Here is a 16087-nt window from a genome sequence, read left to right as displayed (position 1 = left end):
ACCAACTGCACTTTCCTCATCTACACAACTAGTCACCTCAAAAAATTCAATCAAATTTGTTAGACATGATCTCCCCCTGACAAAGCTATGCTGACTATCCCTGATTAATCCCTGCCTCTCCAAGTGGAGATTAATCCTGTCCCTCTGAATTTTTTCCAACAATTTCCTACCACTGACGTTAGATTCATTGGGCTGTAATTACCTGGTTTATCCCTACTACCCTTCTTGAATAATCGTACCACATTTGCTGTCCTCCAGTCCTCTGGCACCTCTCCTGTGGCCACAGAGGATTTGAAAATTAATGTCAGAGCCCCTGCAATCTCCTCCCTTGTCTCACATAGCAGCCTGGGATACATCTCATCTGGGCCTGGGGTTTTATCCACTTTTAAGTCCGCTAAAACCGCTAATCCCTCCTCCCTTTCGATGCTAATTTGTTCAAGTATATCACAGTCCCTCTCCCTGATTTCTGCACCTACATCATCCTTCTCCATAGTGAACACAGATGAAAAGTAATAATTTAAAACTTTACCTATGTCCTCCGGCTCCAGGCACAGATTGCCACTTTGGTCCCTAATGGGCCCTACTCTTTCCCTGGTTATCCTCTTGCCCTTAATATATTTATAAAATGCCTCGGGATTTTCCTTTACCTTGCCCACCAGTGTTTTTTCATGCCCCCTCTTCGCTCTCCTGATTACTTTTTTAACTACCCTCTACACTTTCCATACTCCTCTAGGGCTTCTGCTGTTTTCAGCCCTCTGTATCTGCCATAAGCCTTTTTTTTTCCTTATCCAATCCTCTATATCCCTTGACACCCAGGGTTCCCTGGACTTGTTGGTCCTACTCTTCATTTTTACAGGAACATGTTGGCCCTGAATTCTCACTATTTCCTTTTTGAATGACTCCCACTGGTCTGATGTAGATTTTCCTACAAGTAGCTGCTCCCAGTCCACTTTGGCCGGATCCTGTTTTATCATATTGAAATCGGCCATCCCCCAATTTAGGACCTTTATTTCTGCTCCATCTTTGTCTTTTTCCATAACAACCTTAAATCTTAGAGTTATGGTCACTATTCCCAAAATGCTTCCCTACTGACGCTTCTACCACTTATCCAGCTACATTCCCTGAGATTAGGTCTAGTATACCACCCCTTTTCTTGTAGGACTTTCTGCCGTGCTGCCTCAAAAAGCTCTCCTGGATGCACTTCAAGAATTCCGCCCCCTCTAAGCCTTTCACATTAAGACTATCCCAGTTAATATTGGGGAATTTGAAATCCCCTACCATTCTTACCCTATTATTTTTACACTTCTCTGAGATTTGCCTACATATTTACTCCTCTATCTCCCGCTGACCGTTTGGAGACCTATAGTACGTTCCCAGCAAAGTGACTGTCCCCTTTTTTGTTTTTAAGTTCTACCCATATAGCCTCATTTGAGGAACCTTCTAAGATACCATCCCTCCTTACTGCAGTAATTAACTCCTTGATCAATAGTGCAATTCCACCTCCTCTTTTATGCGTCCCCTCCCCCATCCCCGTCATGCTGAAGATTCTATACCCCGGAATATTGAGCTGCCAGTGCTGCCCTTCCCTCAACCATGTCTCTGTGATAGCAACAATATCATATACTCATGTGTTAATCAAGGCCCTCAATCCATTGTCTCACTTGTAAGACTCCTTGCGTTAAAATAGATGCAATCCGGCCTCATATTATTCCCTTGTGCCTTAACAGGTCTATATTTGCTCTGCCTTCCAGATTGACTTAGTTTCTCTTTATATTTGGCTGTGCATCGCTCCTTACTCTACCACCACTCTGTATCCCATCCCCCTGCCAAATTAGTTTAAAGACCCCTCCCCTCCCCCAACAGCAGGTTGGTACGAGCTTTGCAACAGAGCTACATGTGATGTGAGATAAAGTATATGAATGTTCAGTACAAGTCCTGATTGATGGAGATTGTTGGTAGATGAGTGAAGGGGATGTAGTGAATTGGGAAGTGTTATGGGCTAATGATGCAATTAGTGGGACATGGCATCTGGCTGAAACTCTTTCGAGTTATCAACAGTCACAGATTGCAACTCTTTCGAGTACAATCACAGTTCTTGGTTTCCGGGAGTGGGACATGAACCCACAACCCTCTGATTCAAAGGCGAGGGTGCTATGAACTGAGCATGCACTAAGTAACTCCGGTAACTTGTGTGAGATCATTAAACTACTTGCTGCACCGAATCCAGCTCCTTGGCATTGACCTCCACAGCTATTTCTTGCCCCTGCCTTCTGAACAAGTGTGTGGAGGACCTGTGGATCCCTTGTGGATATGGGACATATCTCCTTCTCTTCTAGCAAGACCTCCAGTACAATGTCAGAAAACCTTGGGGCATGCTCTCTACTGTTGTTGACATTATTAATCTTTTCACAGCACAACATTTTGAATAAACGGAACACCAGCAACCACAATACACCTCCCCTTTAAAAGCTAACTTTTATTCATGCGGGACACTAACAATATTGGGCACCTTGCTGATGGTGCAGCCACTGAGCAGCATGGGGAGTGTTGGCTGCACATGGCAATCATGGAAATGAACAGACAGCATAAATTTGGCATCGTGCCTACAGTGCGTTTGGGTTAATCGTGCATCGTGATCCCTGCGCCCATTTTCTGAAGTTATCCAATTTAACCCCTGACATCTGATTGTGAAAGCGAAGCAACAACAAGCCTGTTATATCCTTAGATGGGACGCTGTCTGGAAATCCAGGGGCATTAGTTTGATCTCCAGTTGTAGACCCTCGAATCGGACTTCTTAACAAGACCATTGAATGGTTTACAAGAAGGACCCTCGGTGGTAGCTTGCTGCTTGATCTGGCCAAATCTGTCATGCATCAGCCCAGGACACACAAGATTGTTGGACAGGAATTCTTTGCTTGCTCGTGTCCTGGGTAATAGTTTGCACCTAGATAACCCATGAACACTGGGCACTAGATATTTTGGTTAAATTTTTCATCTACATTATTTGTTCATACAAATCAATTGAGGGTAAAGATAAAGGCTTCTCCATGCTCACCCAACTTACCTTAGCGCCCACCTCAGCAGAGGAGCCTTACTGAACTAGTGTCACATTTTCCATCCTTGCTGCCTTTGAGTCAAATTACAATTAATTACACATTGGGGCAATATGTGTGCTCTGGAATTAGCTCTTTAGGAACTCAGTTGATAGCGATCAAACTTAATTCAAGCAGCATTCCTCTAGTGATTATTTGTTTATTTTTAAGTATATTGTACTTATCTGTTCTCCATCCACTGTCCATTTTGGAGATGGGCCTACAAAATCTGACTTCAAAGGACAATATTTCAAGCAATCAAGATAAATGTACAGGTCAAACTTCTTAATTATATCATTAAAGCTACCATGCATTTCTGTCTCGCACTCCTGAATTTGTGAAACAAGATAGTGGAGTTGTCAGCAGCCAAAGTAAGCCAATGCATCAAAATGGTTTTCTTATTAGTGTTGCTTTCAGGGGATATAAGTAAGAACTGTTAAATTTGTCAGTTTCTTGCTTACCATTGGGTTGTCTAACCCCAGCAATCTGGTCTAACTGTTTGTACAAAACTTTGCCAGCTGTTATAAATCCTTTCGTGTGTTAAGACTATATTGGAGCAAGTAAAAGGATTGTAATTCACATCAAACAAATTATTGCTTGCTTGGGGGTGGGGGGGAGTGGACTTATATGGCTATGTAATTTGAAATGGATTTGAATTATTTATTTATGCATTTTGTTTTAAATCAGGTCGTCATACAGTCACCAAAGACAATGGAATTAGACCATCATCAGTTGAACAGATGGGTAAATTGAAGCCAGCATTCATCAAACCACATGGAACCATTACTGCTGCCAATGCTTCATTTCTGGTAATGACTTACATCAAGACAATAATCGTGAATTACTGAAGAAATATTATGACAATGACTAGAGAGAGGAAAGCGATTTTAAAGCAGTTTATTGGATTCTTTCTTGCTTGTCATCGCAGGCGCATGTTGATTATTATTGTTTATCTTGCAAAAAGTGTCTTGCTGCAGCAGGGGCATCCCTAGGTGGTCATGATCAGCAAGCAGGGTTCAAAAGCTAGGTTGGAGAGAGAGGGGGGAAGGAGATACCTTACTTGGGTCTTCTCTTGTCAGTGTCTCAGCTGCTTGTCCTCTTACTATAGAGAAAATAGAAGCACACAATGGGTGGGCCTAAGACATGACTGTCTCTCAGCGATTCAAACATGATTGTCGTTAGTGTATTCCTTCTTGTAACTTAGTCAGTTCATGTTTGGGAATCCCCCCTCTCTCAGCCAGGGTTTGATTGTTCAAGTGATTGGGTTTAAAGCATATTCCCACTGTAGCTTGATAAGCCTGGGAACCCTGTGTTGAATATCCTAGGTGATGGCGTTGATGCCTTGCTAATGGGGACAATTCTCCTGAGGTCATTGCCCATGATGGGTCTTTGCAGACATGGTGTCTCCATCTCGATGGTAATGACTCCACTCCCCCACCCTGACCCGACTTGGAACACCTCGCACCCTCTCCTCGACCCAACTTAATCCGACCTCACAACCCAACGCCTTGACCTGACCTCACTACCCTACCTGCCTGCCACGCTACCCTCCCACTCTTTTCCCCACCAATCTGTGGCAATCTGACAGCCTTTGTTGCTCCTCGAAAGATTCAGCCCATTGCATTTGAAAATTTATAGAACTTTTTGAAATTCCAAAATTCAGATGCATCCTTGAGGATAACATTTCCCTGGTCTTAATTTCAGACTGATGGTGCATCAGCAGTGTTGCTAATGTCTGAAGATAAAGCACTGGCTATGGGCTACAAACCACTTGCATATCTGAGGTAAGAAAGCTATCTTTTTTTTCTAGAGGAGAGGAATAGAATAAACAAGTATAAATTTGTCACAGTAAGGTCTTTTATATTATAATATATATTAAAATATTAATATTTTGGTTTATTTCAGGGACTTTGTATATGTCTCCCAGGACCCTAAAGACCAGTTGCTCCTAGGGTAAGTTCTTTTATTAATACTCGCTGACTATTAAACTCAATTTTCCAGCTGTTTTCTTCCTGTAAGAAAGATTTAATTTCTCAACAGTAAATGAATAAATTTATTTTAATCCTAGGCCAACATATGCCACCCCCAAGGTTTTGGAAAAAGCTGGATTAGCTCTTGAAGACATTGATGTCTTTGAATTCCATGAAGCTTTTGCAGTAAGTTCATTCATTAAACATGTAAAGAAACAAGAGAACTGTGTGAAGAAATGCGAACTGATTACAGCTATAGATAGTGGAGAAAATTGTGACCAAACCTATTTTGCTTTCTGTTGAAAACCCAGTAACCAGGCAGCTTATCAACAATTTTGGGTGTTTCAAACAAATAAGTAGAATGAAAATGCATTGACTTTGATTAATAGGGTGAGATGAATTGCTATCCATCTTTAGTTCAAAGGCTGACTTCTCTACTGACCTTTATATCCCACATAAAATTGCATTTGAAAAAAAAAATTGAATGATTAGGCATAGACTATCCATAAATGAAACAGGGTTTTTTCTCACAGCTCTCTCAGCCTGGTAGCAGCATTTCTTTTTATTTGCTCACAGGATAAGGGCACCACTTGCAAGGCCAGGATATGTTGCCCTTGAGAAGGTGGTGGTGAGCCACCTTCTTGAACCACTGCAATCCGTGTGGTGTAGGTACTCCCACGGTATTGTTGGGCAGGACTGTGGGAACTTTACTCTTCTTGACATATATAAACAAGTTTTTTTTTAAAAAAAGGATGTGACTATTTGCAGAAGACTGCGTGTTTTAAGCATCAGGAAAAACTCGAGCGTATCAATTCACTGCAAGATGATCTTCTGGAATTGCAAGAATGGCAAAACCAGTGGGAGATGGCATTCAATGCCAAAAAATGCTTTGTCATATGTATCACCAACAAAAGGATTCACCAACAGTTTTAAGTTCTGTAACTGAATACTCACGTAGATACACAATCATATCTGGGGGTTCATCTTGAAAACAATCTTCAAGGGGGGCTCCACATTCAGCCGATAACGTCCAAAGCGAACAGGGTTCTTGGATTTTTGAGGAGGAATCTTTGGTATTGCAACAAAAATATCACAGTTGTGACTTACCAAACATTTGTTCGTCCAATCCTGGAGTGTGCAAGTCATGTGTGGGATTCTTATATGGCAAGAGATACAAATAAGATTGAAGTGATCTAAAGACATGCTGCACGAATCAGTATGGGAAATACAGTGTCCCGTTCTTAATCAAAGATTTGGAATGAGAATCGCTACAGCAAAGGAGGGGAAAAAATAGACTGACCATGTTCTACAAAATATGGAATGGATTGATGGGAATTGACAAAAACAAGTACCTGGTGCCTTCTGGCAATGACAAAACATGAGGTAGTCATCCACACAAACTACAAAGACCATTTGTTTCCAATATCAAAAATCTTTCTTCCCAAGGACAATCCCACAATGGAACAAACTGCCAAAGGAAATAGTCACAGCTCCATCACTTGAAATCTTCAAGACCCATCTTTAGATTATTTGCATTTAAAAGTTTTCATTATCAGGACTACCATCTTAGCAGGTCACGCCTGGTTTAACTAGCGCTACCCATATAAATGTTGGCAGAATACTTATATTAGTGTGTGATGCTGACACGAGCAGAAACCTGTTGGAGAAGACTTTGTAAAATAGAAACATGGTTTGGCCTACATTTTACCTTTGAGATGAAGTTGAGTAAGTCATCACATTATACTCATGAATATTCAGTGCTGTACCAAGGTGGTGTCTGTACTGGTTATTATTTATAGCCTTATATGTAATGTAATTAATTTAAATTTTACTTTGTTTTAAACAGGCACAGATCCTCTCTAATATGAAAGCTATGGACTCTGACTGGTTTGCAAAGACTTATATGGGCAGAAAGTCAAGGGTACGTTTAAGTTGAGCTTACCTTTTATTTATTTACACAAACACTAGCCCAGTCTGGAATTCAAATCTTAATTTGCATTCCAGATTTTGGGAAGGAACTGCTAGAATGACAAAGAATGAATTTGGAACATGCTTTTATTTTGCCTTTTTGTCCTTTTGATTCACTTTTTTTTTTTCTCGAATCCATTTCTTCTAACTTGCTTCTTAAATCCACTTGTTTAATTAATCTCTCCCCTTCAACTCCACTGCTATTCTCAAGCGAGATCGACAGAAGAGCTGGCTGAGTGAACTCTAATATTGTCAAGGAAACTCAAGTTGCAAAGAGCAGGTCGCATGGGATGGGATCTGTCCTATGGGGTGTGCAGAGAATGAAAGCTACAAACATTTTAATAAAAGGAGCTCAAAATATAAAGTGATCAAATTTAGGAATAAAAGTGGAGAAATCAGAGAAATTATATATTTTTGAACTGACCTATTCTCCTGTTGCACACATGGTTGGCAAGACCACATACAGCATTCGTATCAAGTAGGGTTAGAGGAATGGGAAGGGATGAAGGTGTGGGAGCAAAAACAGAGGAACTACATTGTATAGTATTGGGGGAAGCAGCCACCTTTGAGAAAGAGGATGTTCTGGTTAGCTACTCTTTTTCTTCAGCCAGACGAGTATCGGTTTGGTTGATAGCCCCTTCACTCTTTCCCTTGAGTGACTTTTGGGTGATTATCAATGACTTAGGATGCAGGAAAATCTGCTTTTGTAGGGGCTGTGAATTTAAAAGCAAACATCAGAATTCAAGTTTTATTCAAACATACAGTTGTTACCATTTGTCCTCCCATTGATGCCAGTGAAAATGATAGACAAGTTCCTGTGATGCTATCCAGTGACTTTGTAATAGACCTGCATGCTGACTCCTGGGGTTGAAAAAACGTTGCCAGTATAGGTTTTGCAAGCAGTGAGCTTTTAACTTTTAACATTTTAAAAACCCATCACCACAGCACCTGTTGACATAATTGTGCTGGAGTTACATGTGGGCACTTCTATAATGGATTTTCCTATAGACGGAGCCTGACATGCATTTCATATTTCCCGACATATTACATGTGTTTTGAAATGAAATATTACAACCCGCCCAGCAATTTTAATGTTGAATAGATCTCTGACTTGTGTATCCTTGTGGAATTGATTAGTAGGATGTGATTCGTCTATAGTGACAAAGTGGCTATCGTGTAGTTAACAATACTCAACTCTACAACCCTATCATTTGAGCTCTACAATTTTGCAACTCTACAACAGTCATAGAAAATTCTTACAGTTTACCTTTTAATAGAAACATATATATAAACTTAAGCAAACGATCACAATGGCCAGAATATTACACTCATCGGGCAGATGGGTGTCTGACCCAAACCAGCGTAAACTGATGTGCGATGAGGTCGAGCGTCCTGATGTCACCACAGACTCGCGCGATATTTCGGTCAGTGTGCAGGAGTCGGCAGTGTGCCCACTGACAATTAAAAGGCCTGTTAAGGCCACTAAAGTCATAATCGAAACAAATTTTTCACTTACAGTCGGCGGGCAAGCAAAAAGGCCAAGCAGCCTTTGGATTTATTTTTAGGAAACCTCATCCATGGGCGGGATGTGGTTTCCAACAGCTATTTAAAAATTAAATTAAAATTTAAACATTTCGTTAATAACATGTTCCTGCTTATGAGGAACATGTTTTTTTTAACAATTTGAAATTTTTTACTCTTATTTCTTAAAATCTTCATCTCCCTGAGGTATCTCAGTGCCTCGGGGAGCTTTTCTTGCGCGCGCGTGCGCGGAAGTTCACGCTCTCGCACCCCCCCCCCCCACAAACACACAGCGCTGAGCGCTGCAGCACGCGTTTCACACTGGGTGGACCTTAATCGGCGTGAAATGGCGGTCCGGCCTTGATTGCGGTCGGCTTCCTGACTGCTCCCGCCTGACTAGGGCAAAATCCTGGCCAATGTTCCTACAACAGAAATCTTAAAAGATAGAACTTTGTATTTATATAGCACCTTTCGGAACATCCCAAAATACTTTACAATGAAATTCTTTTGTGAAATGTAGGAAACAATTGCAGGTAAATTGCAAACAGCAAGGTCCCACAAACAGCAGCGAGATAATGATCAGTCTGCTTTAGTGATGTCGGTTAAAGGATAACTTTTGCCCTTGTCGTTTGGGAATATTCCACTGCTATTCTTTGAATGGTACAGTGGGATCTTTTACGTTCATCTATGGAGTCTCATTTTAATGTCACATCACCTGACAGCGCAGTACTCCCTCCATACTACACAGGAGTGTCAATTGTGCTCAAGACCCTGGAGTGGGATTTGAACGCACAAGCTTCTGACTAATAGGTAAGAGTACTGCCATTGAGCTAAGGAGATATCAGCGGAATAATATTGGGCACCATAGAATATCCACGGCGCAGAAAGAGGCCAATCAGCCCATCATGTCTGTTCCAGCCAGAAAAACAAACTAGCTGCTCATTTTAATCCCACTTTCCAGCATCTGGTCCATAGCCTTGCAGGTTACAGCGCTTCAGATGCAGATCCAAGTACCTTTTAAATGAGTTGAGCATTTCAGCCTCAACCACCAATTTAGGCTGTGAATTCCAGACACGTGAAAAAGTTTTTCCTCATGTCTCCTCTAATACTTCTACCAATCGCCTTAAATCACTGCCCCCTGGTAATTGACCCTTTAGCTCGGGGAAACAAAACGTTACTGTCTACCTATCTAGGCCCCACATAATTATGTACACCTCAATTAGGTCACCCCTCAACCTCCTCTGTTCTAAGGAAAACAGCCCTAGCCTATCCAATCTCTCCTCATAGCTGCAACATTCAAGCCCTGGTAGCATTCTTATAAATCTTCTCTGTACTCTCTCCAGTGCAATTAATTATGTCCTTCCTGTAATGTGGTGACCAGAACTGTACTCAAAATTCCAGCTCTGGCCTAACCAGCGTTTTATACAGTGCCATCATTACATCCCTGCTTTTGTATTCAATACCTTATCCAATGATGGAAGGCATTCCATATACTTTCTTTTACCACCTTGTCCACCTGTCCTGCCATCTTCAGGGACCTGTGGACATGCACTTCAAGGTCTCTCACTTCCTCAAGCTCTCTCAATATCGTCCCGTTTATTGTGTATTCCCTGGCTTTGTTTGCCCTCCCCAAACGCATTACCTCACATCTCTCCGGATTGAATCCCATTTGCCACTTTTCTGTCCACTCAACCAAACCATTGATGTCATTCTGGTGATAACAGCTATCCTCTTCACTAACAATTACACGGCCTATTTTTGTGTCATCTGCAAATTTCCCAATCATACCTCCCACATTTATGTCTAAACAAATATATACAACACACAGCAAGGTCCCCAACACTCAGCCCTGTGGAACACCACTGGAAATCGTTTTCCATTTGCAAAAACACCTATCGACCATTCCCCTTTCCTGTCCCTGAGCCAATTTTGGGTCCAACTTGCCACCTTCCCCTGTATCCTATGGGATCTCATTTTTCCAATGAGTCTGCCATGTGGGACCTTGTCAACTGCCTTACTAAAATCCATGTAGACAACATCCACTGCGCTACCCTCATCAATCCTCCTTGTTACTTCCTCAAAAAATTCTATTAAGTTAGTAAGACACAATCTTCCCCTAACACAACCATGCTGACTATCCCTGATCAATCTGTGCCTTCCTAAGTGACAGTTTATCCTGTCTCTCAGAATTGATTCCAATAATAGTCAGACTAACTGGTCTATAATTTCCTGGCCTATCCCTTGCACCCTTTTTAAATAATGTTACAACATTTGCAGACCTCCAATCCTCTGGTACCTATCCTGTATCTGGTGAGGATTGGAAGATGATCCTCAGAGCATCTGCTATTTACTTCCTGGCTTCCTTTAACAACCTGGGTCACAATCCATCTGGCCCTGGTGACTTACCACCTTCAAGGATGCCAGTTGCTCCAGTACAACCTCTCTCACTATGCTTATTGTATCTAATCTTTCACACTCCTCATTAACTAGAATGCTTGCATCATCCCTCTCCTTAGTGAAGATGGAGACAAAGTACCCATTGAGAACCCTGCCTACATCTTCAGCATCAACGCACAAGTTACCATGTGCATCCCTTATGGGCCCTACCCTTTCCTTAGTTATTCTCTTGCTCTTAATGTACTGGTAAAACATCTTTGAGTTTTCTTTGATTTTTATCTGCCAATATTTTTTCGTATCCTCTCTTTGCTTTCCGAATTTCCACTTTTACTTCACCCCTGTACTTTCTGTACTCTTCTAGGCTTTGTACAGCATTAAGTCTTTTGTGACTGTCATAAGCTCTCTTTTTCTGCTTTATCTTGGCCTGTATGCTTCTGGAGAATCTTGCTTTTGAAGGTACCCCACTGATTTGACACTGTTTTCCCTTCCAGTAGCTGTATCCAGTGCATTTTTACCAGTTCACCTCTGAGCTTCGTAAAATTTGTCTTCTCCCAGTTTAGAATGTTCACTCCTGTTCTATCTTTGTCCTTTTCCATAATGATGCTAAATCTAACTGTATTATGGTCACTGTCTCCAAAATGGTTCCCCACTGCTACTTCGCCCACTTGCCCAGCTTCATTTCCTAAGACTAAATCTAGAATTCCCTCTTGTTGGGCTTGCTAGCTAAAAAAGCTCTCTTGAATGCAGTTGAGGAATTTTGCACCCACTACACATCGGGAGCGTCCACAACTTCCCACATATTACAGGCCACGCATTCCACACGACCGAGCTGTCTTGCCATGGCTTCAATTTACTTATTTTATGTTTACTTATTTCACTTTGCTTTACTTCTATTAACCTTATCTTACTTGGCCCTATTTAGTAAACCTCGCCAAAAGTACAGTTCCTACTTTATTTTAGACCTTAGGAATAGAATAAACCGTAAACACTTACTAGATACTCACCAAACAGCTAGCTTCTTCTCCAACCAATCAAATTGCTTCTTTCCTGTGATGTCACAATTTGTTTTTTTCACCCTCCTTTCGAACTCAGCGCGGGCCGGTTCTGAGCAGCTGACAGGTCTGTCTCTCCGACTGCTCTTCCCCAAGCTGAGTGATGTAGGCTGCGCTCCCTGGGCTGTATTTACTCTCTCCCCACTCCGTGTATCTCCCGCAGGTCCGTCTCTCCGACTGCTCTTCCCCAAGGTGAGTGATGTAGGCTGCGCGCCCCGGGCTGTATTTGTTCTCTCCCCGCTCTGTGCAGGTCTGCCTCTCTGCTCTTCCCGAAGGCGAGTGATCACATTGAGATATCGCTTTGGTGAGATATTTAGTTCAAAATACTTAAAAGCATTTTGTTCAACTGAGATCTTCAATAAGTAGTGGTCTAAATATAAGATGTTTGTTTATGGCTCTACAGTAAGTTCTTGCTTAACGTTGCGTCATTTAACATTGTTTCGCTTTAACGTCGCAAATAAAGCAGTATCAGTAAATCCATTTAACGTTGCCAGCTCCACTTTAACGCCGTTTGCCTCAGATTTCCTCCTCTGTGGCCTGCCTGCTCTCTCAGCTTTTCTCCCAGTGCTTCTGCTGTTACCCTCAGTGCCCCTTTCTCCCCCGCCCCCTTCCCCCACCCACTGTTGCTCGTGCTCCCGTCCTCGCCTCCGACCTTCATGCCCCCGTTCCCAGGCCTCCTCTCCGACTCCCGGGCCTGGGACTCCCCCCTCACTCCTGCTCATGGGTCTCAGCTCCGGTCCTCTGTCCTTGCCTTAGCCCCAGGGGGCACCTGTTCTTCTCCAGGTTGATCGCTCCACTCCTACACCCATACTAAACTCTCACTGAGGTCCTGGGCTCCATCTAGTGGCAGACATTGATCAGTGCAGGTACTGGGACTTCAGCTGATAACTGCACCAAACAACTTCTGCCTGGTCAATCTAAAAGTACAACACAGGTATCTGTATGGTGAGCATATTTTTATTGTATACTGTGTTGTATTTCTTTAATATTCAGCAGTGTTTTATTTTGCAAGTTATTCCAGCTAGGATTGCAGTGCTGCACATGTATGGTACAGCATTTCAACTTGTACATTGCTTTTTCTGGGCAAGAAATGTCTGAAGGACCCTAACTCTGGCTTTAACATTGATTCCTATGGGAGCTATGATTCACTTAAAGCCGTTTCACCTAAAGTCGCTATTTCAGAAACCCAGCCACAACTTAAGTGAGGACTTACCGTAATATGTTAGTTTGATCGATATTTTCATTCAGTTTATAAACCAAACTGCTTTTGGATGTTGAATTCAATATGATTACTCCTAGAATGCCGTCACCATCCCACATTTCATTCACTTCAATTGCAATTAAGTATCTCTGGATACTTAAATATTGGTCCATACCATCGAAACAGGTGATCAATACTGTGATTGGATGATCAGGAGGCGGTGAAAGTGAATTATAAACAAAAATGCAGCCAAAATCAGTAGCTTTAGTCCTTTTAAGATGTCTTGAAATCTTCAGCACAACTGAAAAGTACAATATGGGAAGCCTAATCTAAACACAAGCAATGAATTACCCTTTTTTGCAGCTTCCAATTTATTCTGTAATTTCTGTAATTTTACTAGGTCGGTGTTCCTAAAATGGATAAGTTTAACTGCTGGGGTGGCTCATTATCCTTGGGACATCCTTTTGGTGCCACCGGTTGCCGCCTTGTGACAACAGCTGCTCATAGACTGATCAAGGGAGGTGGACAGTATGCACTGGTTGCAGCTTGTGCTGCTGGAGGACAGGTTTGGCTTTTATTTTTGCTCATGTATATTTCAACTTTAATATTGCAGTTAATAGATATTTAAAGTTAGTAAGTATTTCACAATTGGAAGTAACCTGTTAATGTTGTTTTGAGTGGTCCAAATTCCAACACAGCAAAAGCTGACAAAATCATTTCTACAACGTCACCTTAAAACGCTTCACTATTGCAAAATTCATTATCTCGTAAAGCTGGCTGAAAATGAATTTTTAAAAAAAACTACATTGTCTTTGTGTTCAGCTGAAATATTAAGTTGTATCTGATTTTCTGTGAATTGCAATTGAATTTTGTAGCTTTCTATTAACATATGATATCTTTTACAAATACCATTATTTTACTTGTACAAGGAAAGATATTGGTCCTAAATATTAATCTCAGTTTTTTTTCTGATGTTTTTGAGTTCATACCACCCCCACCCATATCCTGACAATGGTAGTATATCTGTGCCTGCAGAAATGATTTATTTTAACCCACAAATAATTACTGTCGTCTTGTCTACATACATGAGTTTAAACCATTAGGCATTGCTGCATGCTGCAGAATACAGCATTTAGGTATCTCGTCTAAGTTGTAATTATTGCTTTTTCTTGGTAGCTGTTCAACTTAGCGTATAACTTGAACTATTTCATTACTTGAAACTGTTGGTTGCTTTTGCTAAGCAGAAAAAAAAATGGATTTGAGTACAGAACATTTTCCTTCATCCTTCAGATACAAACCAATTTGTTTCCCTTGTCCTGCTGGATGATCCAAATGCCCAGCACATCAGGGTTATGATTAACTATGTTCAGAATGATTTGTTCGGAAGTAAATTTTGAGCGTATTATTTTTCTTTCACGAGCTTAATTCTTTTCAAGGATTAGTCGCTCGACTCTTGATAACTTGCATCTTCTCTTCTCAGGGTCACGGAATGATCGTTGAAACCTACCCCCAGCAGTGAAAGATGTTTTGGATTTTAGAATTCAATCAATGCCATTCCAATGCAGTGGAGAATTAAATGAAGAAAAGCCAAAATATTCTGCTGGCCTGAGCAGATAAGTTTTGAAAATACCACCCACGTTTGTCAATAAAAATTTAAACCATTGGATCTGTCACTAAAATCAGGAATTCTGGAGGTCTTTTAGTAAATGATTTTGTTTCTGTATCTTAGAAGTTTGATTCTGACTGAAAGCCCAGAATGAGTTCCTATTCTTAGTTTATAAGAACTAAGAATAAGTTGGATATGCAGATGAATAGAGGTAAAGTAACAGTATTTGTGTGCCTTGTTCTTTAATAAACAGTGAATTTATTAAGTGTGTGGACTTACCTCTCTTTTAAAATACGAACACCTTAAATTGGTATCCAAATGCTAGGAAGGAAATAGAATTATATTCCTGACTTTTAAATATCTTGTGACCGCCACACAAATGGGTCTTTGCTTCCATTTAAACAAAACACCTACTACACCATAAGATTTTCTACTCCTAAGCATCATGAAAAATCTCTTGCATGAGTTTGACAGGTTAGTGTTAAATTAGTGGCAATTTTGTGCTTTGTTAACAGGTTGAATAAGCATTGGATTAAGACTCCCAAACCCATTGTGCATGTGACCTTACAGCCAGCGCATAGAGGCCTCTTTATCATATGATCCTAGGCTTGGTTTGAACTTCAGCCCTACAGTTGTAAGGGATAATACCTATCTAACCCACTGCACCACCCTGTATCTATAATAACTCTTGAGAAATGCACAGAAATACTTCAGTTTCAGCTGCAGGGATCTGTATGCTTCAGTAAGACTTTTTTTTTTATTTAAAAAGTCATTGGGATTATTATCTACCTTTTTAAAAACCTGGAATATGAGTTACAAAGTTAAATCTTTGATGGAACATTCTTTGGAAACACCAGGTCAGAGGAGTTGGATGGTACACTAAATTAGTACACTACCCTTTCACCATGAGTTGTGAAATGATAGTTAATACAAGTTGTTTTTGTTGTAAAATAATTAATATAGTGCCTTTAGCATAGTCAAACATCCCAAGGCACTTTGCAGGACTAATATCAAACAATTTGATACCAAGCCAGATCAAATGTTAGGACAGATACACGAAAGTTTGGACAAAGAGGTAGGTGTAAAGAGCACCTTAATGAGAAAAGCAGAGGGGTTTAAGGAGAGAATGCCAGAGCTTTAGGGCCTTGGCAGTTGAGGCACACCCACAATGTTAGGTAAAATCCAGGATGCTCAAAGGGTCAGAATTGTGGAGCATAGATATATCTGAGGGTTGTAAGGTGGGAGGAGATTGGAAAGATAGGGTTGAGGGAATGGAAGGA

At 41.1% G+C, this 16087-nt stretch overlaps 1 protein-coding gene across 1 annotated transcript in view; it reads left to right on the top strand.

Annotated features, from left to right (window-relative positions):
• The window catches only part of hadhb (hydroxyacyl-CoA dehydrogenase trifunctional multienzyme complex subunit beta), a 39734-nt gene extending 24662 nt beyond the window's left edge, over window positions 1-15072 (top strand). Inside the window, exons 10-16 of the mRNA XM_078541443.1 lie at window positions 3780-3901; window positions 4797-4876; window positions 4998-5045; window positions 5161-5248; window positions 6909-6983; window positions 13602-13766; window positions 14682-15072. Coding sequence (XP_078397569.1) covers window positions 3780-3901; window positions 4797-4876; window positions 4998-5045; window positions 5161-5248; window positions 6909-6983; window positions 13602-13766; window positions 14682-14720 — 617 coding nt within the window. The 3' untranslated portion in view covers window positions 14721-15072. The remainder of the gene's footprint in view (window positions 1-3779; window positions 3902-4796; window positions 4877-4997; window positions 5046-5160; window positions 5249-6908; window positions 6984-13601; window positions 13767-14681) is intronic.
• The last annotated feature ends 1015 nt before the right edge of the window (window positions 15073-16087 follow it).

The sequence above is a fragment of the Cetorhinus maximus genome, chromosome 5, assembly GCF_964194155.1.
Source record: "Cetorhinus maximus chromosome 5, sCetMax3.hap1.1, whole genome shotgun sequence".
NCBI lineage: Eukaryota > Metazoa > Chordata > Chondrichthyes > Lamniformes > Cetorhinidae > Cetorhinus > Cetorhinus maximus.
Note: the sequence above shows the minus strand (reverse complement) of the source record. Positions and strands in the feature narration are given on the sequence as shown.